At 34.8% G+C, this 27,302-nt stretch overlaps 3 protein-coding genes across 3 annotated transcripts in view; 2 read left to right on the top strand and 1 right to left on the bottom strand.

Annotated features, from left to right (window-relative positions):
• LOC145660500 (cytochrome P450 3A29-like) overlaps window positions 1-10,532 on the bottom strand; it is a 49,738-nt gene extending 39,206 nt beyond the window's left edge. Inside the window, exon 1 of the mRNA XM_081725631.1 lies at window positions 10,356-10,532. The gene's annotated coding sequence lies outside the window, so the exon portion shown is untranslated. The remainder of the gene's footprint in view (window positions 1-10,355) is intronic.
• Window positions 1-27,302, top strand: part of LOC145660508 (glutathione S-transferase-like) — a 53,695-nt gene that overhangs the window by 615 nt on the left and 25,778 nt on the right. The window lies entirely within an intron of this gene.
• On the top strand, window positions 18,460-22,377 carry LOC145667519 (uncharacterized). The gene is made up of 2 exons (XM_081734995.1): window positions 18,460-21,938; window positions 22,105-22,377. The coding sequence occupies exon 1, from the start codon at window positions 20,238-20,240 to the stop codon at window positions 21,087-21,089; it is 852 nt and encodes a 283-aa protein (XP_081591121.1). The 5' UTR covers window positions 18,460-20,237; the 3' UTR covers window positions 21,090-21,938; window positions 22,105-22,377.

Raw genomic sequence — 27,302 nt, 5'->3', positions numbered from 1 at the left:
AATGAAGGTAACAGGGAAGTTTTATTCTACGTATACTCCATAAAAAATACAAGATTAAAAATTGTTACTTTTAATTACTGTTTTGTTTGCCCTTATTTTTTTAAAAAAAGAACAAAGAACATGCGCATGCGTTCAAGTGATTACTAAATCAATTTGCAAGTAGGCCCTATTTAAATAATAAATTTATTATGATTTATTTATTTATTTAAACAGACGAATACTAGAGGTAAAGATACCCATTTACAGTATTTACAAAAACAGATAAACATGACACAACAGCAGAATCAATAGAGAAGTGATAATTTTAATGGCTGGTTAGTCATCGATTCTGGCACTTAAACAATTTACTACTTTAAAAAAAATAGAGAACATTCTGAAAATATCAATATTTGGATCAACCACATAAAGTTTATTGTAGAGATCACACATGCTCAAAATAGGCGAGCTTTTCATTATATTGGTTTTTAATGTTCTACAGAGAAATAAGCCAGCTTTTGGACGTCTTCTGACGTTGGGAACCTTAAATTTCAAAAGTTCAAGTAATTGTGACATTTGGATTTTGATGTTTAAAATTTTACATAGAAGGCAGAGTAACCGAACTTTACGAGGGATACGATGTTAACTTGTTTAATTAAACACTGATATGTTTCAAATTTAGGATATATGCCTGTTTCCTTGAAAACCAAGTACTTTGAGAAATTTGATTGTATCAATTCTATTTTGCCGCTACAGTTTTTGCTTGCAGAGTTCTATATTTCGGCAGCATATTCTAATTTTGATTTAAAGATTACATTATATGTGTCTTGTTTCTTGAAATTTCTTCCAGCTCTTATTGTATATCGCAGGTTTCTACAAGTTTCGCTCACATATTGACGTTACCAATGCAATAGTTAGATTTTAGATGTGTGTTCTTACACGAGTATGATATAAAACATTTATTAACATTAAGGTTCAGATCATTGAGTTGACACCATTTGGAAACACCTTTTATATCATTTTGTAGAGATACCGAGTTATTGACATTACTAATACATCTTCCGAATTTCAGGTCATCTGCATATAGTAGACTGAATGAATTTTGCAGGCAATTGGGAATATCATTGATTAAATTTAAAAATAAAAGTGGGCCATGGTTTGGGTCCTGAGGGACCCCTGAGAGCAATGAGTAATCATCATTTTGTATACCTCGGTACGATACCCTTTGGCGACGATCTTTAAGATATGAAGAAAAGATTATGCAAAAAACACATAAGTCAAACTATATTTATCATGATTTTGAAATGGCATTTTCTAAAAAAAAAAAAAAAAAAAAAAAAAAAAAATCTGGTGGATACTATCGTGTCTGTGGGTTTTTCCAGGGTACTCCCGTTTCCTCCCACATTCTCATTCCACCAATTCTTCGATCATCATTCACTTGCCTAAACCATGGCCTCCCTTAGCCTAAAAACAGCATAATCGTTTGACGTTAAACTATAAGCTTTTATTTTCATTCTTTAAAACTTCATTTGGGATTTCTCTAAATGATTAGCAGAGAAAGAAAGTTTAACTTAAAACAAGCCTGATATCTAAAGCTTCTCAAAGTAGCGCTTCCTTGCGGTAATTCAAATTAGAGTAATCAGTCACAAAATTATTTGCAAGTCATTACATGTAGTTATCTACATGTTATTGCAAATGTCTAATCTATTAAATTTAATATCAGGCGACTTGTTGAGCTGACTTTAACGTCCCTTTCAGCAGCGAGAATATATGAGACGTAGACCTACTGATTAACGTAGAATCCGAACGACATGAGCTCCCATCAGGAATCGAACCCAGGTCTCCCACGCCAAAGGCGCGTACGCTAACCGTTTAGTCACGAAAGAGCTCACCAGACGACTTGTATACCAAATAAACGTATTATTTTACTTATATTATTAATCATGTTGTTACCATAGGCACCGGCTATATGGGTGTTCCGGGGCCTCAGCACTCATTGGTGCTAAGCACCCATTGACATTTTGCATTGGAATTAACTTAAAAATTATACTTTCATGTGGTGAATAATAATAATAATAATAATAATAATAAACAATAGTGCATGTGACCCCCGGTTAAATTTTAGATAGTGTAACAATAAGCAAACATTGACTTAACACGTGTGAGACTTTAGTAACGTAACATAAGGGGGAGAAGGTAATGGGAAGTGCTATCAATATTTTATTATAAATCATTTACAAATAAAAGGACTTCATTGTAGTAATGCAAACAGAAAGTAATTAGTTATTTCCTTGTTGTAAAATATGATGTTAGCTTGCGATATTAATGGTTGGTGTAAATAACATCTAAAGGCAATAAACTCCTACAGATCTCATTGGATGATTGACTAGATTTTGATGTAAATAAAGTTGCCGGTTTTGAATTTGCATTCCGCAACAATTGGGATGCATATTTGTTGAATAATAATTTATCAATACTTATTTTAAACTCTTCAGGCTTACGGCATAACGAGAATCGAATGATATAACATTACAACGAAGATAATAATCTATATTTACAAGCGAGTATACCTAGTATAATTATTTCTTTAAAGAACTTGGTGTTTGATATTGTTATTTTATGTTTTAAAAATATAAAATTCGTTTACATAAAGTACAAGACAGTTGAATCATTTTCTATATTCAATCAAATTATCCTCAAATGTGTCTAAAGGTTTTGTCTCCTTACTTTAGTCAATATTGCTAGATACGTTTGAAATTCACAAACAAAATCTTAAAGTTTGGGAATTTTGTTCAATATAAAGTTTAGGAAATCGTACAAAAATAAATTAAAATAAAATATATATTTTCTTTAGCTTTTAAAAATAATTTCACGGTTCATTTTATTTCAGTAAGTCTTGATAGCCTTTCTCGCCTCAGGAACAAGAATTTAAGAATTACTGGTTTATTAGATCTTTTCGAATAATAATAATAATAATAATAATAATAATAATAATAATAATAATAATAATAATAATAATAATAATAATAATAATAATAATAATAATAATAATAACAGAAAAAATATGGGGCGTTAGTGCCGAAGCGTGAGCACTCACTGAGAAACTTAAAAGTCGGCGTCTATGGTTGCTATAATTCTTGCAAAAGTAAACCAAATGGATCCATTCTTCTTTGAGTTTTGGTTGCATACCACTCAAGAACCTGAATCCAACACTTGGGGCTCTTCAATAGAAATCATCATGCAGTGGTCTAAAATGAGTCTCCAATTCGATTTCTTAGTGGTATTATTCGTGTGTTGAAGAAATTTCAACAGTATTTGCTGACACAGATGCAATTAATATTTTCACACATGTGCTTTTTAGTGCATCATGACCTGCAGCTGAAATCAGAATATATATTCATGTTGATATACTGTGATTCACAGCTTTTGCCAAGAGTTTGTAGGATTTTACATCTGATTGTAAATTATCTTTATGTATCTCATGTAAACTGACAAAGGTTTTTGGCATTTTAGGCTTCCAAACTATCCTATACGTAAGTGTTGAAAGTCTTATAGAACGGCTTTGGATTCAGCATTCGAATAGGAGGTTCCATCTTTGACCTTATTCATCTATTGTAACCAGTAGCTATAAAAGTACTATACCACGTATACTTCACGTTTGAATATTAAATTCCCATAGTTTAGAAGTCTACCGTAGTTTCACACTGAGAAACGAAACTGAATTGTTTTTATCATCTGAATACAAATGCATCTCTGTCAGCTATTACTGTGTTAGTATATTTAAAAAGTATTTTTAAACATTTTCTTCTTCTACACGGTCATCTCTTCTACACCAATCATAGGTTCAACAATTTTCTGCGGAAATAAATCTCGAAGTCTGGGGGGTAATACCCCCACTTACCCTCTGAAGTAAACACAGTAGGCATCTTTAGGGAGCCGCGTGGTGCTCACGCGACTCACGCTACCATAATGTAAACTAATACTTAACTATATACTGTATAAAACTACAAAAACTGACTAACATAAAATAAGAAGTACTTCCGGTTGACCTAGAAAGTTGAAATTAGAATAGTTGTAGCTTTCCGGGACTAGCCAACAGAAAAAATGCCAAAAGTGAATATTTTTAAGTTTCAGGGGGTCTAAAAGAGGTATGAAGATATTTTCCCATGTTATTTAAATGGGCTTTTTTTTTATACCCATAACCTCAAATTTTAGGTACTTGAAATTAAAGGAATAAAAACTTCAAATCCTGTATGATTGTACATTTTCGTTATCATTACCTAAGTAAATCACCAATAATAAAAAAAAATCCAACTTTAGAATGGTTTTATGGGTAATTGCAAATCTTTCCCATGTTATTCATAAGAGACATCCTCTAAACCCCAAAATTATTGGACGCTTCCTGTAGGGCTACAATGATTAAATTTAGCATGATTGTAACTCTTCGGGACTAACTCACAGAAAAATTGCCAAAAGTTAATATTTTTAATTTGTAGGAGGTCTAAAGGGGGGATGAAGAAATTCTTCATGTTATTTAAATAGATCTTTTTTGGAATCTATAATCTCATATTTTAGGTACTTGGAACTTGAATAAAAAATTGAAATTCGGTATGCTTGTACGTTTTCGTTAGCGTTACCTAAGTAAATTACCAAAAATAAAAATTTCCAACTTTAGAGTGGTCTTATGGGGAAATGAAAAATCTTTCTTATGTTAGACCTCTATTTGTCGGACATCTTCTACACCCCAAAATGTTTAGGCACTTTCGGCAGGATTAGAATGATGAAATTTGGCATGATTGTAGCATTCCGGGCTTAACCCAGAGGAAAATTGCCAAAGGTGAATATTTTTAGTTTTTAAGCTGTCTAAAGAAGGGATGAAGAAATTACTATGCTATTTAAATGGGCGTTTTCATGAGATACAAAATCTTATCTTTTAGACAGTTGAAATAGGAAAAGAAACTTGAAATTCCTTAGAATTGTGGGTTTAAGAGGTACGAGACCGTAGGCCGAGCAAACGCGAGGATCTTTGGGCGGAGACCCCAGCTAGCCGAAGGTTAGTTTATTATATATAATCTGATGAGTGGCCTACTGGACAAAACTCTGTAGTTAACTAGGAATGCAATGGATATACCCGATTGCAATGAAATGAGCTGAGCGAGCTTAAACTACGTAATCAGGAAGCGTTTTTCGGTGATTATTCCTCGATGGTACATCGGATTTTTGATTTCGACCTATGTTGTCACTCAGCACGACATACTCTATCAGCGTGCTAAGTTTGGTTGAGATCGGCCAAACGGTCTAGGAGTAAGCGTTTTTCGGTGATTATTCCTCGATGGTACATCGGATTTTCGATTTCGACCTATGTTGTCACTCAGCACGACACACTCTATCAGCGTGCTAAGTTTGGTTGAGATCGGCCAAACGGTCTAGGAGGAGTTCGCGGACAACCAAACGGCTAACCCGAGTATAAGAGCTTCGCTTCGCTCAGCTCAATAAATTACGGACATATAACAATCATAAATAAGAATTGAAGTAGAAACGTTGTTTTGTTCTCGAAGTTCTTAATCTATTTTCATATAAAACATCGTGAAATCAGGATTTTTTCATGGCAATTTTCAGGCATCAGGATTTTTTTTATGGCAATTAGTATGTTAAAAAAGTGTGTTGTATATCACACTTTACAAATTAAATGCATGAGTACTACATCCACCACAAACTCTTATTGCCTGGAATCAAACCAGGCAGTGGCTTATGCAAAGAAGGTTTCGCTGTTTTAGCGCTCCTTGAGCAAGATTATATATATATATAATTTAGCGTTATTGATATCTGTTAGTCTTTGCAGGTGTGAATTAGCGTCATTGACATCTATTAGTCATTGTAGGTGTCTATTAGCGTCATTACAGATGTGTATTAGTGTCATTGACATCTATTAGTCATTGCAAGTATGTATTAGCATCATTGACATCTATTAATTATTGCAGATGTCTACTAGCGTCATTGCAGATGCCTATTAGTGTCGTTGACATCTATTAGTGTTTACGGGTGTCTATTAGTATCATTGGCATCCATTAGTCATTACAGGTGTGTATTAGTGTTATTGACATCTATTAGCGTCATTGCAGGTATATATTAGCGTCAATGCGGGTGTCTATTATCGTCATTGACATCTACTAGTCATTGCAGGTGTCTATTAGAATCATTGGTATCAATTAGCGTCATTGCAGGTGATAACGGAGGTAGCGATGTCTATTAGCGTGACTGTTTACTGTTGAAATTAATGTGACACATCGAGATATTTAAGTTTTTCTTCGATATTAGACAACACTTCTGATTCTCAGAAGAAGAACTAATTTTAATTGTTGAGTATTACCTGATCCAGTGGCATAACCAGAAAAGCATCGTGGAGGAAGCTAATAATTGTCATGCTCGTAGAAGTGCACGTATACAAATACGCGCACACACAAATAAGACTAAATGAAAGTTACTCGAGTAACGACAGTAGTCATTTTGAGAGTATTTTGAAACTGTTTTAGATATTTTGATTGGCTAATCTCTGTTTCAGCGTTCTTCATTGATCATTTCATTCTCTATTGGATAATGGATTGGTTCTACTTGTACAGCTTCTATTTACTCTGAACACGCATATTGTGCAACTCTAATATTAGAATTTATTTCGAGATAAAGTTAGTCTTTGTTTTTGCGATATAATTTTACAAAACAGCCGAGAAAGACAGAACTGATAACACTTGTAAATAATTGTAAAAAAAAAAAAAAAAAAAAATGTGCAACACACCGTACGGAATTATTGTATAATCTCTTCTGTGAATTCGCTCTATTTGCTGAGCATAGTTGTCCTTACGTAAGAATTGGCCTCATTATACAGTAGAAAGCTGGCACAGAGATATTTCTTATCATTTCTTAAATTCCGAAATTTGTTCTAGAACTCGCATTCGGAATAATCATCTTGCTGCACATAGCTTTGTATCAAGCCCATGGGTGTTTAGGTTAACCTCAGCAAAAATTCTGATATAAATACTTAGGAAATTTTAAAGATGGCGATTCAGTGGCTGGACGACGCATACTCCATGTTGTTATTCATGGAGAGACGATTCAGCGGATAGACTTAGTAAGCGACGCACAAATTATACCACTCATCATTGGATCGTGACGAAACACGAAAGCTAGCTTATTCAGATAGAGATTGATATAATTTCGAAATTAATTCTTTATTAGAGGAGCATATAGCTCAAGTTAAGTTCATCATCACAGATACGAAGAGTGATCTGCACTCGATCAGATAGAGGACTAGTGATGGAATACTAGCCATCTTGAATATAGTCTCTGAAACTATCATCTATCACAAACCAGGATTGAAGCTAAAGTTGTACCTAAATGCATGGATTTTAGAGTCATCTCATCATGAATAATTTAAGTATATGAAGATGAGAAATGTATTTGTAATAAATTTCTCCTTCAGAACATAAAGATCCCAATTACGTACTAGCGTAATTTTCTAAATGTAATTAGCATATTTAAATATTATAGAATTAGCGTAAGTTTGAAATATGGGATCTAAGATATACTCTAGACTAGACATAAACGTCATTCATTCAGTCTTAAGCTTCAGTTAAATATTTCTAATGTTTGAACTATGTGCTTAAATTATATATCTCGCAAACATCCCAAAATAAATACTAATTTACAAAAATAAATATAATTCAACAATATATACACCAAAGTAATGCTTTAATGAAACTGAAGGGCTACACAGTTTAATATTACAACTAAGTTCAGAGGCGGCTCTTCGCTGCTCAAAGAGACGCTAAATTCAGATGACATCACTTCACGTCACTTGAAGGATGTCACATCAGTCACAAGTTATTTTTTTCGCTACAAGCTAAGGGATGAAAGCTTCAGAAAGATATATATATACACAGGAATAGTGGTCGAAGTGAGACAGTAGGCGGTGGTATGCTATACCGCCTCTGGTTTTTCAGTGATGAAAGCATATCGTTTCTGGTTTAACAATGATTAAAACATACCGTCACTGGAAAGTAGATGCTAAATACCTTTAATAAATCCATTTTATACACAGTAAGTGACGAATAGCTTTGCACGTAAAAAATACTTTATTTTGTATGTAGAACTAATTTCTAAGTTGACAACACCGACATTGTTGTTATCATTTTCCTACCTCATGTTTTTAAAATGTGTCTTCAAATAAATTAATCTAGTTTATATTTTGATGTGCCGTATTGAATACTTACTTTCTTACTTATGTGTATCGTCTTGCCTTAATTCATATAAACGTGTTTTGAGTATAGGCGAATTTAGGGGTTGTCTCTTTGGGGGTCGGATCTTTTGGGGGTTTGGATTACCTCTCAGTCGAGTGAGGGAGTCCGGGAGTTTTCCCGCAGGAAATTATTAATATAAAAATTCGCATTTTAAGCATTTTTGTGTATAATTCTCTATAATAAAAATAAGGGGATATTTTTTTTATATTTTCTTCAAAAAGTTGTTGGAAGGAATCAAAGTCTCTCCATGTCCCTCCCGTAACTATAAAGAAGCTCTCCAATGGTTTTCAATTATTATGTAAATGGAAATGTAATCTTTCAGGCAACATACCCTAACTGTATTCCGCATTTAGATAGCCGGTATGGCGAGTCAAAATCGTAATAAAACATATCGCCTCTGCTCTTTTTCCACTTCGAACACTGCACAGGAATAAGTAAATTAGGTAAGCTTCCTCTCCTTAACTTGCAGCTATAAAATTTAATTTTCTTAATATATATATAGCCGATGAGACTTCTCTCAACCTGCTACTGCGATGAACGAACTTTCGCCATCGTAGCTAAATTTACAAATACGATAACATTAAATAATTACCACTACTTTTCAAACACTCAGTTCGCGATGAAGTGATTTTATTTTATGTCTTTATGTAACGACAAGTCCGAACCACTATTCTCGATTTGTATTTCCAACAGGTTTCGAAGTTGCTGTTGCTATCACGCGTGCCGAAAGAAGCGCTGTTGATACAAGGTTATTGGAACTATACTACCTGCAACATTACATCACCAAACAAGAACTTCTGATTGCAGTATCACCTATTTTACTACCTGATTTAATTCAAGAACGTATCCAGTGTGTTTAAGGGAAAATAGCAAAAATGTTTGGGAAGTACGAGTACGTGACAGCTACTCTGAACAACATTATTATGTGGGAATGTATAATCTACTCTCAATAGATTCAGGGAAAGGTCTGTTTGAAATTTTTCGTAAAAATCTAATTATATGAAAAGATATTAATGAACGATAAATTAATTACTTATTCTTCACTTATTAGCTGTTTGAAAATGGAATTAAATATCATTGAGATTTTGAGATTCTCTATGCCTTCTTGAATATAACGCAAGGACAACCCGTTGTTCACCAACCAAAGTAAACAAACGCATTGTGGAAACTATTGATCCGCTTATTTAATGTCCATAAAAGTCAATATGACACATATATGAAATGTCCATATAGGAATAACTTAATATGAAAGTTTTATCAACGTTGTATGGGTACACATAAAGTTGCATATTGATTTACAATGGACGTCCAACGCGCATTCCTTGTGCCTAAAAATGACGTGGACTTCCGTGTGTTTTGTGGGTCAAATAGAATATTCAAGTACATGATAGGGTAGGGAGCTCAGTGATAGAGCGCTAACTTCTTAAGTTCATATAGTTTTGGGTATTTGTATATATATATAGAAAAATTCACACCTGCAATTACTAATAGATGAGATGTCAATGATGCTAATAGACACCTGCAATGACGCTAAAATATGTCAATGACACTAATAGACATCTACAATTACGCTAATAGACATCTGGAATGACGGTAATAGACGTTTCTATCTCCGCTATCACTTGCAATGGCGGAATTTAAGAAATAATTCGCGGCGGCTAATAGATGTCTAGCATGCTGGAAATTTGACACTCTAAAACGATTGTCACGATTTAATTACCACTTAAGCTGTTTTGTTTCGATTTAATTCTTTCAAAATGGATAGAGATAATAATGAACATGAACATGCTTTGCTGTTTATTAAGACAAAATCCGTAACCATACTTAGATTTGAGCATTAATATTTTTGTTATTACATGTTGATTGGGAGCAAACTGAAAACAAAAGCTAAGTGTAAATAATTTATTTTTAACGGTTTTAGCCTATAATGTACAACAGGTCAAAGATTCAGGCGCGACAAAAAGTTCAGATAAGTGCAGTGCAAATTATCAGTAAGTAGAATTTACGGATTATGCAATATCAAAGTCCGTTATTTTTCTTGTGAAATATATTTTCTACTTTAAATAAATAAACGTAAATGTTTACCTGCAAGAAAACAAACTAGCAGATGTGATTTAGACGGTCTTGGAAAAATACACTTATTCACTCACTAGAGCTCACACAAAAGGCAAATGGTAACAAGGCCATTGCTAGTCAATGTTTCTCTGTCGTATCAAAAGTCAATACATGTACCAAGCGGCCATTTATCTTCAACAACAATTACGTCATCAATACGTCTAGGCCTAAGCATGATGGGGAACATTTTGAAGATACGGTACTCAATAGAATATCACATTGCTAAGTCATTTGATACGAGTATACTATATTATCTAACAAAAGCTAACCTTGAACACAAGTGCAGTAGCACTCATGTCTAGAAATAACACAGGAAATTGTTCACGTGTGAGGTGGGAAAAGTATGGAATCCACTCATCTATATTATAAAATTGAAAATGACTATGTTTGTGACTCTTAATCTCTTGAACCGCCCGACTGATCTCGATCAAATATTTGACGTAGATGCAGTCCTGGCCTGGGAATGATTTTAGTTATTCACTTTGACGGAGCAATATATATATATATATAAGTAAAAGTGACTATGTTCGTGAATTAATAACTCTTAAACCACTCGATCGATCTGAATCAAATTTTCAACATAGATGAGGTTCAAACCTGGGAAGTTTTTGTCATTTCACTTTGACTGTAAATCTTAGAGGAGGGGGAGAGGAGGAAGGGAAATATATAGAAATGAATAAACTTAATAACTTTCGAACCATCAGACCGATCTCAATCAAACTTTCAACATTGATAAGGTTCGAGCCTGGGACGTTTTTGTCATTTCACTTTTACGGTCCAACGTAGGGGAGCAAGAGGGGGGAGATATATGTTTAAAAAAATAAAAATAAAAGCGACTGTCTTTGTGACTTCATCACATTTAAACAATCCGACCGATCTTAACCAAATTGTCAACATAGATGAGGTTCGGAACTGGGGTGGTTTTTATCATGTCACTTTTACGGTAGAACTTCGGGGAGGGGAGGAGAGGAGAGGGGAGAAATCTATAAAAATAAATAAAACTTAATAACTCTTGAACCACCCGACCGATCTCCATCAAATTTTCAACATAGATGATGTTCGGGCCTGGAAAGTTTATTTTTTTTATATTTTCATTTTAACGGTAGAACCTAGGGGAGGTGGAAGGGAGGGGGAGATTTATATATAAGAATAAATAAAACTTAACTCTTGAATCACCCAAAAATCTTGATCAAATTTTCAACATAGATGACGTTTAGGCCTGAGATAAGTTTTGTAATTTAACTTTGACGGTGCAACGTAGGTTTGGGGGAGGGGGAGATATATATGTAAAAAATAAAAATGAAAGTGACTGTCTTTGTGACTTGAACCACCCGACCGATCTCGATCAAATTTTCAACATAGATGAGGTTAGGACCTGGGATGGTATTTATCTATTCATTTTGACGATAAAACTTAGGAGAGGGGAGGAAGGAGTTAAAAAATAAATAAAACGTAATAACTCTTGAACCAAATGATCAATCTTGATCATATTTTTAACATAGATGAGTTTCGGGCCTGAGATATTTTTTTATCATTTCACTTTGACGATAGAATTTAGGGGAGGGAGATAGGAGGGAGATATATAAAAATAAATAAAACTTTATAACTCTTGAACCATAGGAATGATCTCGATCAAATTTGCAACTTAGATGAAGTTTAAACTTGAGATGGTTCTTGTCATATCACTTTGACAGTGTAACTTAAAGGTGGGGGTAGGGAAGAAGCATTTAAACATGATCGAAAATGACCGATATTAGTATCGAATCCATAGTATTCGGGGTCGCTAAAATGAACAGTGACGCTTCTGATACCGTTTAATTCCACATGTAGTCCCGCAACTTGGAAGAGTGGGAGTTATATAAAAATGACCGAAATGACCAATATCAGTGTCAAATTCATAGTTTTCGGGGTCGCTGAAATGAACAATGACACTTCGGATGCCGTGGCCCGCAACATGGGGAGAGGAGTGCGATATATAAAAATCATCGAAAATGATCGATATCAAAGAGCGCTTTAGTAATAGTAAAAAGTGGCTGACTAACGGAAGATATTACTATTTTTTTCTTAATTTAACTCAGAAAAGCGGGTAACTGATGCTAGTAACATATAAAAGGATTGTTCGAATAGCTTCACCGTTATATGAATAAGTTATATTTAAAGAACAGTGGCGGTTACAGAAATAGGCTGCTTGAACCAGAGAGAATATTATTTTCATAATGTGAAACATCACTTAAACAGTGGCGTATACTGGTTTGATAGCTTGGGTTACCACTAATCTTTATAACACCTGTACACTATTATTATTATTATTATTATTATTATTATTATTATTATTATTATTATTATTATTATTATTATTATTATTATTATTATTATTATTATTGGAGTTTAGTTTCCACGTTAATCAGTCTTTAAAATAAAAATAAAAACGTTACAAAACACTTTCTTTTTATCAAGTAAGTAGATATATATGATTTTCTCTTCACTAGCAAGATTTATCTTATTAGTATTATCGAAAAACGATCGTACATTTCTACCTTCATTTGTTGCTTGAAGTAACCTACATTTTGCATTGGATATGTGGTAACCTTACTCATCAGAGTGATGGAAGGTGCCCGGCACATACAATTCTCTGAGACTTGTATCATTGGAAGTTGATACTAAAGTATAAAATTATCAATATAATTTAGTTTATAATATAATTACATTGTAATATTCTAGGGCTATCGCCAGTACGCTCGGTAACCTAAAAAATACGCCACTGGACTTAAATACGTTAGTCAGTACGAATAAGTGAATTTACCAAGTGTCTTCGTTTTCCGGGAACAAGATCCATTTCTCATTTTTCGTTGCCGACAAAATTCTGCCTTTAGATCTTCCAAAATGTCCCGTAATTTCGCAATTTCCTTCTAAAGTGCCACCTCAATATTCTCCCCAGGTTTACTTTGTGTATAGACTTTGTTTGTATACATGGGTGTCAATATGGTTGATTCCAAGAGACTTTTTTTTTTTGCCTATGTATATAAACTCTATGAAACAGTTTATCTTTAACACCGGCTTCAAATTTTCCATGTGGAGCTCTAACGTTAACACTGTAATCACTTTCTCTCCATCCCTTTCTGTGTGTGTATGTGTGTAAATACAGGCGCGTGTGTGTGTATGCGTTTATATATAGATAATATAATGGGTCAATAAAGCCTGAGTGTTGCATGACTCATAATGTATATAGCCGGTCAAAAGTTTCCGGAAGGCGCTCGCACTTGTTGTAAACAGCATTGTAATCTTCGGATTTATTGAAAACAATCCATGCAATTGGATGAGATCTTTATCTAACTTATAAGCAGTTTTTCGAAATTAAGGCTTTTCAAAAAGTTAAATTTTCAATCCCTCGCAACTTTGTTCGTATTCATTCGAAATCCTCGTACCATTATCAAAGTATTAGACAGAAAAGCACTAAGAGGCCACTAAAATTACTGCTATAAAGGCCACTAAAATTTCGATGTTTGTGATACTGCTGTGTCTTAGTTTGAAACATTGAATAATAAATGCAACATTGTAAGTTTTTGTTCAACATGTAGATTTGAAATATGTAATAACTTGACGTAGTGCCCTTCGAAAAAATGTAACTTTATGTTTAGTTGGCAATTCTGTTAAACTTTCAGTATTACAGAGTACGTCAAACAATATCCCTTCCCGATATTTGCATGATATAAAATTTAAGCGCTTTGGAATACAAATTTCAAATGGTAAGCTGAGTAAATGTTTAATTAAAGTGTATTTAAATTACTAAGGATCGTGGACATAACGAAACTTACAGTAGTAATGGAATGACCTGATCGCGTTTTTGATATCCTCAATGAGCGGCCCCAAATCCAGGGATTATGACCTAATGACCTAGGGGTACTTAGGACCACCCCCTCTAGATTTTGGCAGGGTACTTTGCCCCACCCCTAAATTTTGGCAGGGGTATATAGGACCATCACCCTTAAATTTTGGAAATTACAAAATCTAAAAATTTGGTATGGTAGCCTAGGACCATGTTATGTATTTCTATCAGTATTGGGGGTTATCTTGTTCCCTTTCATGAGTAAAAATTGCCATAAAGTCAAATTTTGGGGGTTTTCGACCTAATGCATCCCCTTTGATGAGGTTTTATTACCCTATATGGTTATATGGGCGTATACAGGGGTCCATTCCCTTTCATAGGACATGGGAATGTTGATGCATCCCTTTAAAATTTTGGGAGGGGTACCTTGGCCCCCCCTTAAATTTTGGAAATTGTCCAATTTAAACATTTGGCATAATAGTATAGGACCATAATATAGATCATTATAAATTTGGGTGGTCCACCTCGTTCTCTTTTAGGGGTGAAAAATTGCCAAAATATAAGCGTAAGCAATACTTTGTACCACGTATTTTGTTTTAGACCCATTTTATTCCCTTTGATGAGGTCCTATTTCCTTATATGGTTATATGGTCACGTATAGGGGTCCATTTCCTATCATAAGACATAGGTACATTTGTGCACCCCTTTAAAATTTTTGGGAGGGGTACATTGATTCACCCCTTCAAGTTTGGAAATTTATCAATTTAGGCATTCGGTATTATAGCACAGGACCTTAATATATATATAATGTAGGGACTCATGCCCCATAGCGTTAGTGCGAATGAGTCAGAGGTAGTTTGGCCCGGGATTGCATTACCTATTGAAATTTTGCTTACGCTTACTCAGGGGCCAGGAAATGCATAGAATCACTCAAGACACATAAGATCACCTTGATTCACATTAGGAGTTAGGGGGCGTATAGGACCTCGTTCCCTTTGATGAGTATAAAAATATCAATTTCGGAAGTTTTTTTAATATAATTGAGTACAATGGTTCACTTCTTAAATTTCGGAGTCATCTTGTTTCCTTTGATGAGTATCAATGATTGATCTTGGGACCTTATTGCGTTATATGATTATTTGGAGGCGTACTTAAGATCATTCCCTTAACTTTGATAAGTATTTCGTGATCCATTTCGTTCCGCCTCAGAGGTGAACATGGATACCTTACATGTGTTGATTACTACGTTATAAACATTGCAATCGTCCCGAGTTCGATTCTTGGTGCTAGTGTTAGGAAATTTTGAGTTGAACGTCTCCTCGAGGCTAAGGGAGTCGATGATGATGAGAAATCGTAAAATGAAAAAAAAACATCACAAACTTACATGCTTGCGGTTGAACCAAGGACTTCACACATCAGAGGTAAGCGCTCTACCACTGAACCACCGTTTTCCATTCAGAAGTTTTAGGTTTCGGTTCGAGCAGTTTTACATGTGAATCAACAATGAGCAGGTTATGTTACATTACACACTTCTGTTTCTTGTTACGCATAGGAGTTTGTTGTTGTGAAATTGCAGAATCTGCTTTTACTACATCACCATTTTTTCTTAGCTGACGGACTTTTATACTCATCTTTACATTTATGTCAAAAACAGTTTCATAACATATCTATGAGTGTTACATTTTTACATCAAGTTTAAGGAAAATAAATCACTTTAGATGTATTAATTTCAATGTCATAATAAATTAACGAAAGCATATTTTTTGTTTACGGGATGCTGTCATGATCAGAATTGCGATACTAGATGTTGTAACTATTGATGTGTCAGGAGAAAACGTGAATTATGTCACGATCGATTGTTACATGTTGTTTCGGCTCATGATACACAATTAAAGCTCTGTTTTCATTGGTTCTCCGTGATGTAATTTATGAATTTTCTCGTTTCTGATTTGTTGATGATGACGTCACTTTATAGTTGAACTCTTTTTTGACCTAAATAAAATTCTGAATTTCATTTTCAAGTCTTATTTCCACGAAGATAATGAATGAACGAAGGTGTTCCTCTAGTGACAGCGTAACTTTACTCCGTTCATTGGATTTGAGGTAAGTTTATCGAGATTCTATCCTTAGACACGTTTATACTCAATACCAATGGAGTGCTTTTAAACCGTATTACGCATGAGGATAAAATTGTTATCACTGTTTTACTTTTAGCATGAAATATTAGGCTATGAGGAAAAATGAAAAATCATAAACGAATTAGTGAGAGCACTTCGAATAAACTCATGCTTACTTGGCCGGGGGTCGAAGTAGGGATTCACACATTAGAAGTATCGTGTTCTCTAAAACTAAGCACGAGAAATGACATGGTTTGTTGGTTTTGGTTTAGCGTTCCTTCAAGTAGTGGGGCTAGGAATACAGTTTAATGTTGAATCTGAGCGCATACTGGGTGTTGAACCGCGTATGCTAACCACTTACCTATGAGGAAGCTCAGTCTCTGAAAGTTACCATTAACGTAATTTCAAAATTTCAAAATTTTAGTTTTCAAAAACTACGCACGAATTAGTTTCCCGAAAAAGTTTAACAGTGAGACGTGGAACTACAGTTTAAAGTGGGATCAAATCTCTCGCCGTGAATTGAACCCAAGTCTTTCTTGTTCAACAGCTTAACTCGAAAAAGCAGACGCATGAGATTTTGTTTCCGTTTCATGTTCGTCATACGCTTCAAAGTTCAGTGTGAGGAGAAAAATGCTTACTACAATGATTCTCTCAGTGCAGTTAGAAAACAATTTCATTTATTTTTTTATCACTACAGAATCGTAGGTCAGTTACATGTTGATGTTGGTCCCGGGTTTGATTTCCAGTATGACGACAATAAAAATTTTTAACAGTAGAACTATTTGAGATATGATAATTCTTTTAGGATTAATTGTGTAGTCATTTTGATACCGTTAAACGTGTTAGAGATCTCTCATTTGGGAATTAAATTTAATTTTTTGTTTTTTCTCTCTCTCCTTTTAGATATTTGTTTTCTTTGCCTATCCCTTTTTCTGTTTTACGTTACCTTTTCCTGTTTGAATATGGCTACTTCTGGGTTTACTGTCTTGCGAGAAATTAATAGACATTATCGGCGTTTTAATCTTGAAGGACCAATGCTTGAAATACAAATAAATGCTCCGACCAGTGACAGTGATATTGTTAAGTGGGTTCAGGCCTCCTTTCAACAGACGTTGGATTACTTATTGGAAAATGTCGGCGAATCATCGATGGTTGGATTATCGATTTTATCTCATGATGAAAAGAACAAGCCGTTTTATTTATCTTTTAGGCGTGCAAGTAATCTGACACTGGAAACTTAATGGGCTTCCTTTGATCACATCCTTCAAAGTAACGATAGTTTTCTCGTGAACGAATCGTTCATTTTACATTTTTATCATGTGGATGTGCCTCGTGGATTTGGATTGGTGCGTTAAGGTCTTTTATCAAACGAGGAATTACTAAAACGCAAGAATGGCATTTTACGTGTTTAAATAGTGAGGGGGTTAGGGTTTTCGAGTATTTATCCTCGGCAGTCAAGTATCTCTGCCTGTCAGATATTAAATTATTTAAAGGATAATGTCTATCAACAGATTAATATTTCTTTTTTTTCTGTAACAAGCAAGGCTTTATTTTCATGAACTAAAAGACTAAGGATACAAAATAGTTTTCTCTTTTTACTCAGGAAACCAATTCGCTGAGCTTGGAGCCTATACAAATGACAACCTTTGATATACAAAATGAAAAATACATCTTACTGTAAGAATAGTGATTGTCCACCCATGTTGTCCAGCTATTGTTGGATTAAGACTTGAATAATTACAAGGTGAGTTACTGGTTGATTCGTGAGTGATGACTGGATCTCTCCCTTACCTTTTTATATGATATAATTTTCGTTATTCAGACCTTGAGGTTCTCTATAACAGCTTTGTTTGCCCTCCTAATTAATCTTCACGCTACATGACTGCCGGAGAACCTCATTAGTCCACGATAAGTGTTACTGTTCATCAAAATTCCTTTTTTAAAATTCCTTTTTCCCTTAATTAAGTATTATCTTATACATATATTTTTACAACATATAATTGCTAGTTCTAACAGTAGAAAACAATGTTGGTTATTTGACTAAGAATAAAACTTTATGATATATATGTTTTACAATATGATGAAAAAACTTTTTAAACTCAAGTCATAATTTCATTACAGTGTAAAATACACCTACAAGAAATGTTTGGCTTATGCGAGTGTGATTGCTATTGGCCTAAAGAAATACAAGGATACGAACAAGAAACTGTACAGACAATATCAGGACCAGAGAAAGTGTGTTGTTCTCCTTGACGTACATGAACTTTTGTCCAGATCCTCAATGAATTTAGATCATGGGGGATCTGTGGAAGAATTCCGACAATTCCAACGCTACTTGACCAATTATAAACTTACCATATACAACAGGTTTTCCGGAGAGGATATTCTGTATGAAGGGCCTGGCGGCGAAGACAAAATTCCAATCAATTTGCATCAATTCTCATTATGACATCATCACATCATTAACGTCCGCTTTTTCTACCAACTACTATCGTGTTGCATGCCACAAAAAATTAGATCATCTTAATAGACACGTCAAGAATTGTTCAGCCACGTGTGAGAAATGTTTGCAGAAACCGCCATACAGTAAGACCAACATGGAGAAACAATGCCCAGGATGTAATCGTGAATTTTGTGGTGAAAGATGCTATACAAATCATCTGACTGTACCATATCATAAAGGCCAGCCAATATGCAGGATGGTGGAACAATGTTCCAAATGTCTACGCATTTATTCGTTTGTCCAGATTATTTTGTAATGTGTATCATAAACACGTTATGCCTACCCACCAATGCTACATGAAGCCTGATACGACTCAATTAAAACCTGGAATTCCATCAGTGTTACATGCCAAGAAGGCTATGATTGTCTTCTATGATATCGAAGTCACACAGGATACTTTCTTTGATAGACACGTTCATTCATAAACCAAATTTACTGGTGGCCCAACAAGTATGTTATAACTGTGTTCAAGATGAAGATATACATCATCCGTGGGAAGTTTGTGGACAGCGAGAACATATTTTTCAAGATGATCCGATCAATGCCTTTCTTGCGTATTTACGTCAACCAAGACCCAACATCAAGCTTATTGTATCTTTGGCACATAACTGTAAGAGTTATGATGGCCATTTTATTCTTAAATCCTTAGTGGAAGAACATGAATTGAAACCTACTTTGATCTTGGTGCAAAAATTTTAAGCATGAAAGTAAATCACTTATCGTTTATTGACTCCTTAAATTTCATGCCAATTGCCTTTCAATTTCATTATCCAAGGCATTTCACTTACCAGCGACCAAAAAATATTTTCCAGACTTTGTTAATACTGCTGCAAATCAAGCGTATGTGGGAAAATTACCGGACATACATTATTATGGTACAGATGAAATGAAAGTGGATGAACGAGAGAAATTCATGACATGGTACAACGAACACCAGAACGATACGTTTATTTTCCAAGAAGAATTGGTGAAATATTGTGTCCAGTACGTCAACGTACTTATGGCTTGTATATCTTTCATGACCACTTTTGAACAAGAAACTCACGTCAATCCTCTCTTGGGAGCTATCACTTTGGTGAGTGCGTGCAATTTAGTATTTCGACGAAATTTCTTAAAACCTAATACCATTAGCATTCTTCCTGCACGAGGATACCGTCACAGAAATAATCAGTCACGGATTGCTTTGCACTGGCTTGCCTACATGGAGGAAAAAGAGGGACATCCAATTCTACATGCAGCAAGAGGAAAAGAGTTTTTGTTGCTGGTTTTCATCTGGACGGCTACTACAAACATCCCGACACTAAAGAAGGACACGTGTATGAATTTCAACGTTTTAGGTTCCATGCCTGCCCTCTCTGTATCCCTACAGGCCTAATCAGCCCATTTATGAGAACTCCGAAGAATCTATGAACTATCGCTACGAGAGAACACAGCTTAAAATGAAATTATTACGATCCATGGGATATAAAGTACATGAAATGTGGGAATGTGAATTTCATCAAGTGTTAAAATCCAATCCAGAATTGGCCTCTTCTTTAACCACACATCCTTATACTAATAAGACACCATTAAATCCAAGAGACAGCTTCTATGGTGGCCGTGTTAATGCCTTTCAATTGTATCACGTCGCAAATGAAAATGAAGGCGAAGAAATTCAATATTTGGATATTGTTTCATTGTATCCATATATCAATAAATGTGGACGGTATCCAATATGGCACGCACGAATATATCTACAGGGAGATCCAGAAATGCCCGCCATTCAAGATGTCAACGGTTTAATCAAGTTAAAGATTTTGCGTAGCAGAAATGTCCTTCATCCAGTACTGCCATTTCGCTCAAATAAGAAGTTGTTGTTTCCACTTTGTGCTTCTTGTGTCTCAGCATTAAATCAAGATTCTGAATGTACACATTTCGACAGTGAACGAAGTCTAACAGGAACGTGGGTGTCCTATGAAATTCAAAAAGCCATTGAACTTGGGTATCAAGTAATTGAAATCTACGAGATTTGGGATTACGACATCACCGTATATGATCCAGAAACCAAGACCGGCGGATTATTCAGCACATACATTAACATATTTTTGAAATCTAAGCTGAAAGCTTCTGGATGGCCGGCCAATTGCGTCACCGAAGAAGAAAAGCAGCAGTACACTCAAATGGTACAACAACGTGAAGGCATAACTTTAGATGCAGCAAATATAATGACAAATTCAGCTCGTCGTAGTCTTGCAAAGCTCTGTTTGAATGCCTTCTGAGGACAACTCGCTATAACAGACAATTTCAGCCAAACGATCATCATTAATGACCCCAAAGAACAGTATGAGAAATTAACTGCTTCAGATATACAAATCAACCAAATTTTACCTGTCAATGATTCGTTCTTATACCTTTATTGGCAGTATGAAAATGATGTTCCAGTACAAAATCACAATGCTAATGTTGTCCTTGGAGCATTTACGACGTGTCAAGCTGCAAGAAAGAATACTATATTTCGATACTGATTCTGTGATATTCACACAACGATCATCAAAGCCCACAATAGAACCAGAAGTATTTCTTGGTTCAATGTCAAATGAACTGGAATCAATTGGACCAAAAGCATACATTAAGAAATTCGTGTCTGGTGGTTTTAGAAATCTACGACCCCGACACGAAATCAACGAGTTATGTATGCAAAATTTGTGGATTCACACTCAATTATACAGCAAACCAAAAGTTAAATTTCAATAGTTTGGAGCAAATGATCGTTAATCACTCCAGTGAAAAAATCTCCTTTAGTACGCCACACAAAATTTACAGAACCCAGGGTCATCATCTTGTTAAGAAACCTGAAGGAAAGGAGTACAGTTTCAATTATAAGAAACGCCGATTAATACCAGATACATACAAAACATTGCCCTATGGGTATAAAAAAGCCAAAACAGAATAACAGCCATATTTTCCCTAATCCCACAACATCATCTCCCAAAGACGGGCAAAGAGTCAACCGTAACACGAGACATGCTTCAATGATACACGAGTTCCTTCTGATGCTACAGCGGAAACAAACTCAGGTGCAGAAGATGACATCATCTTGCAGAAACCAGTGGAGAAAACGAATTCAGGTACGTCACATTTGCTTTTCTTTTTCTCACGTCACTATCTTGGTGTACCTTCTGATTATATAATGTCTGATGTTATGTTCTTGTTAAATGTTAATGTTTTTCTTCTTTCACAGGAAACAAATAAATATTATCGCGTATATTCATGTGTTTTATTTTCTCTTTACAGAATTTGTACCCGTTATAGACACGTGTTTCCTTGAAGAAAAATAAATGTATACAAAGATGTCGAAAAAAGAAATTCTGTTCTTCTATTTCACATGCTAAAAAATAAATGTACAGAAACATGAAGAAAAAAGTAATTCTGTATTTTCTTTCACATCCTAAAATCGAGTTCTTTTTCTGTACCGCGATTTCAATTTCTTTTTCTGTATCAGTTTACCGGTAAAACAAACTTTCTGAAATCAATATTTTGCAGGAAAAAAATCAAACTAAATTTTTGTTTCAGAACTTTGTCGTGTACGAAATAAAAAGTTTTGTGTACAAAACAAACTTCTGTTTCAGAAAAACTTTTGTGTACGAAACAAAATTCTCTTTCAGAAAAAAATTGTGCACGAAACAAAATTCTCTTTCAGAAAAGTTTTGTGTACAAAAGAAAATTCTGTTTCACAAATTTTTTTTTGTGTACGAAATAAAATTGTTTCAGAAAATATTTTGTGCACGAAACAAAATTCTCTTTCAGCAAAGTTTTGTCTACAAAACAAAATTCTGTTTCAGAATTTTTTTTTTTTTTGTGTACGAAACAAAAATCAGTTTTCGTCACGAAACTGCTCTGACTAAATGAATCGATTCATTCTGATAGTGTTGTCGAAACTGAAAAACCGCGTGACCATTGTTACTGATTCATTGTTGTTATAGCGAACACAACTAGACTCGAACCAACAATCCTAAAGGTCTGATTCATCTCTAAGTACAGAAAACTAACAATAAAGTTATGTTTATACGTTTTAATGCCAATGCTTAGCACTGAGTCAGGAAGGTTTCCTTCAAGTCAAAGTTGCATACAAAGTAAAAAAGATGATAACACAGACCTTCTATCTTTCTATATGAAACATCAACTTATTGTAAAAACTGCTAGCACTGAATGGGCACGGTGGTGGCTCAGCACTTATTTCTGATGTGTGAGGTCTCTGCTTCAATCCACAACCAAGTAAGTTTATGATGTTTTCTCATTTCACCATTTCTCATCATCATTTCGCTTAGCCTCGAGTGGACGTTCAACTCAAAATTTCCTAACACTAGCACCAAGAATCGAACTCGGGACGATTGCAATGTTTATAACGTAGTAATTAACACATGTAAGGTATCCATGTTCACCCCTGAGGCGGAACGAAATGGATCACGAAGTACTTATCAAATTTAAGGGAATGATCTTAAGTACGCCTCCAAATAATCATATAACGTAATTAGGTCCCAAGATCAATCATTGATACTCATCAAAGGGAACAAGATGACTCCGAAATTTAAGAAGTGAACCAGTTATATAAGTGTACTCAATTATATAACGAAAAAGTCTCGTGAAAGATAACAGAATAAGTTTTTAAAAAACTTTCGAAATTGATATTTTTATACTCATCAAAGGGAACGATGTCCTATACGCCCCCTAACTCCTAATGTGAATCAAGGTGATCTTATGTGTCTTGAGTGATTCTATGCATTCCGCCCCTGAGTAAGCATAAGCAAAATTTCAATAGGAAATACAATCCCGGGCCAAACTACCTCTGACTCATTTGCACTAACGCTATGGGGCATGGGTCCCTACATGATATATATTAAGGCCCTGTGCTATAATTCCGAATGCTTAAATTGGTAAATTTCCAAACTTGAAGGGTTGGGTCAATGTACCCCTCCTAAAAATTTTAAAGGGGTGCACAAATGTACCGACCATATAAGCATATAAGGTAATAGAACCTCATCAAAGGGGATAAAATGGGCCAAAAACAAAACACGTGGTACAAAAATTTGACTTTTTAGCAGTTTTTTTATCCGTGAAAGGGAACAAGATAAACCCCTAATACTGATAGAGGCACATAACATAGTCCTAGGCTACCATACCAAAATTTTAGATTTGACAATTTCCAAAATTTAAGGGAGTGGTTCTATGTACCCCTGCCAAAATTTAGGGGGTGGGGCAAAGTACCCCTGCCAAAATCTAGAGGGGTGGTCCTAAGTACCCCTAGGTCATTGACCCCTAGCTTTGGGGCCCTTCATTGAGGATAACCAATAACGCGATCAGGTCATGCCATTACTACTCTTACTTTTACTATTTGTAAGTCGTCTTGTCATTTCTCGTATGTCAAAGTATCCCTACATTGCACCACAATCATGTACTAAAGTCTATGTCACACCTGCAAAGGTTTTTATATATGTAAAGAAATGGTTTGTGTATTTATTTACAATGTAACAATCTGATAAATATATTTATAAAATTCTTTTCATAAAATGGTGACGTATTTCGTCTGCATTGACACAGTCGAGGGGCTGCAAACTTTGACCTATAGGTGTCTACACCTATCAAGAGGTGTGTACGAAAGGGGGGAAGTCAGCAAAAAGTGGCGGCATACTATTTTTTTTTTTTTTTGTAATATTATGTTGAGTTGACTTGATTTTGAGTTTAACGTCCGTTAAGCAGCGAGGCTATATGAGACGTGGATCTACAGATTAACGTGGAATTCGAACCACGTGAGCTCCCGCCGGGAATTGAACTTGTAATATTATGTGTTAATAAGTTATTCTATATAGAATATGTTACATGCTTTGAATAATAGAAACTTGTAGCTTCCTGCTAATCATATTTAAAAAGTGAAACACCAAACTGTATAAACAGTAATTATGAATATATCCTCAGTTATCAAAAACAGTGCTTGCATGGGTCACCATTGACGGTTGGCCATAAGCGAGCATACAGCCAGAAAGAGAGTTTCAGGAAATAGTCCCTATCGACGGGCGTATTATCTCTGAAGGCTGGGAGGTCGTGTGTCACTTCGGGTCTTGTTAAAGGAGGGTTGATCTTCTCTACGTCAACTCTTGTCAGCAAGTGCTAGTAGTTATTCTACTTACTACGAGAGCTAGAACTGTTCAGATTATTTCATCGACTTAAAAACTGTCTACCTATTAGTAAGGAATAAATTGTTATAAGTTAAAATGCGTGTGGATATGTGCAAGTGATTAGAACAACAAACATGGCACAGCCGGTTTTTGTGGTTAAACAGTGTTAGTGAATATATCAAAAGTGTCAGAATGTAATTGCCCTTTATCAAACAATTCAATTTGGAGGTATTTACATTAAGTATTACAAGTTCTCACTTGTTAGTGATAACAGCGACACTCCAATGTATATAATGAACATGAAAGAAGACTGCCTAAGAATTCTTTGGTAGTAACTCTTGACTATGGTCAAACTAGTTTACTAGTACAAATACTATGACATGAAACTGCCAGCGGTACGTCATTAGAGACTAACTACAACAGAATAGCAGCAGCAGGGAAAAGCTCCGGATACCGAATTCAGGACCTCTCTTAGATGAAGAAAGAGAGTGGGGAAGATTCAAGACAACCAGGAGAGAAAGCGCGCCAACGTAAAATAAAATATTGCAATAAAATTTAAAAGAAAGAAAAACTTAACAAGAGTTATATTCTATTTTTTTTTTTTCGTAGTCAGCATCCTATTAGTGTAATGTGTGTCTGAAGTGAAGTTAAAAGTTCTTATTATTAAATAAAATGGTTTATCAACGGAAAGCAATGTGCTGCACTTTTTCTACAAGTTCAATTCCCACTTCAAGGATACTGTAACTGGATGGTGTAAGTACACTAAAATACCTTATGTATTTTTGTGTATGTAAATTCTTTGCAGGTGGTCGGCGGCTTGTGGCGACGGAGCAGCGTCCTGTAATTAGTATAGATCCTGTAATATTTTGTGATCTGTTGGTTAATTTACTCGTTTCCATGGTTACAGGGAACAGGTTATCGTTATGGTAACTAATGAGTAAGTTGTTGCGTGCTCACAAGGCAGGTAAAACAAGAAGGAAAGCCGATGCAGATCTACAAATCGGGCGTGTTTGTTGTATTTTGGTTATTAGTCAGATCTGCATACGGAAATTAATTGGTTTATTATGTAATCATTTGAAATTGAAATTCAAGAGTCTCGAAGTTTATATATATTATATTATCTTCCTCTTGTGGACCCACGAGATAATGATCCTTTGATTGATAACCAGAAGGCCATTATCACGACAATTTTCATTGCTGATCTGTCAGTGCTCACTCAGGCTCCCATGTTTACACAAATAACCTTGCATCAGACGGAGTCACCCATATATTATTTACAATTTGTATCTGCCCTGACGGGATCTATCTACAAAAAGTGACACACACCCTCAGGGTTGTTCACACTAAGTAACTATAGTTTTCGTTTTATATAGAAAACAAACCTAATTGTGACGGGTGAAAAACGGAAATAGCACTAATTTTAATATTCTAACACGTGTGTCAAATTGACATAGGAGAACTTATGATACAGAGGAGGACCAACACGTAATAGAGTAAAAGCAATATACTTCAAGATTCATTTTTGTGTAAACTTCTGTTTGGATATTTTCAAAACAATTCGTTTTTATATTAGATTTTCTTCTTAATTTAGAATCGATTTCTTTAGTTAATAAGGTTTTTCACTAAGTTTGTAATATTTGCATTAGCTAAACTAAAACTGCACTTGTTCAAGTTTCCTTTATGTCTTAAGTACATATCTGTAATATTCATGTTTTGTATTAACGAGTCAACAAATATTGTTAAAAAATATGAAAAACTAATACAAAATATGAACTATGACGCAAAGTAAATACACATGCTTCAGAAAATAATGTTTGTATCAATTATGGCTTAAATGTTAAAACATGGTAAACCACATACAGAATTATAAATTTGTTATGTTGATTTGATACAATTATTTTAATCCTTCATGTATTGTCGTATGTGAAAAATCAGCTCTCCAACTTTGAAAATGAATTGTTCTGCACAAAACTTCTCATTTCTTAAAATAGTAACATTGTGAGTTACCATGTTCTTGCCTCACACCCTTCAAATACTGAAGGGAAAACATTGCACAGAGACATTATGTTCGTATGTTGAACGTGCTTTTTTATATAAATTGTGCGAAATACCCCCACCTATGGGGCAACTTTGCACCAAACTTTATATTTCAATAACTATGGTCATACTGAAAGTTTACTAATGTACTTGTACGAATGACGCATGTTTTCCTTATATATGTAGCTATTATTTGTTTAAAATACAGTGTTCTAAATCATTGAGTTTGTAAGTTAAGTGATATTTTCTTTAAAATTCCTTAAACCTGGTGCAAAGTACTCC

Source organism: Thermobia domestica, chromosome 1 (assembly GCF_964235325.1).
Source record: "Thermobia domestica chromosome 1, izTheDome1.hap1.1, whole genome shotgun sequence".
NCBI classification, from domain to species: Eukaryota; Metazoa; Arthropoda; class Insecta; order Zygentoma; family Lepismatidae; genus Thermobia; species Thermobia domestica.
The sequence above is the reverse complement of the archived record's forward strand: the minus strand, read 5'-3'. Positions and strand labels throughout refer to the sequence as shown.

Bases quoted from the DNA above. Each gene is read 5' to 3' on its own strand.
- LOC145667519 (XM_081734995.1), top strand. From the start codon at position 20,238: ATGAACTATCGCTACGAGAGAACACAGCTTAAAATGAAATTATTACGA.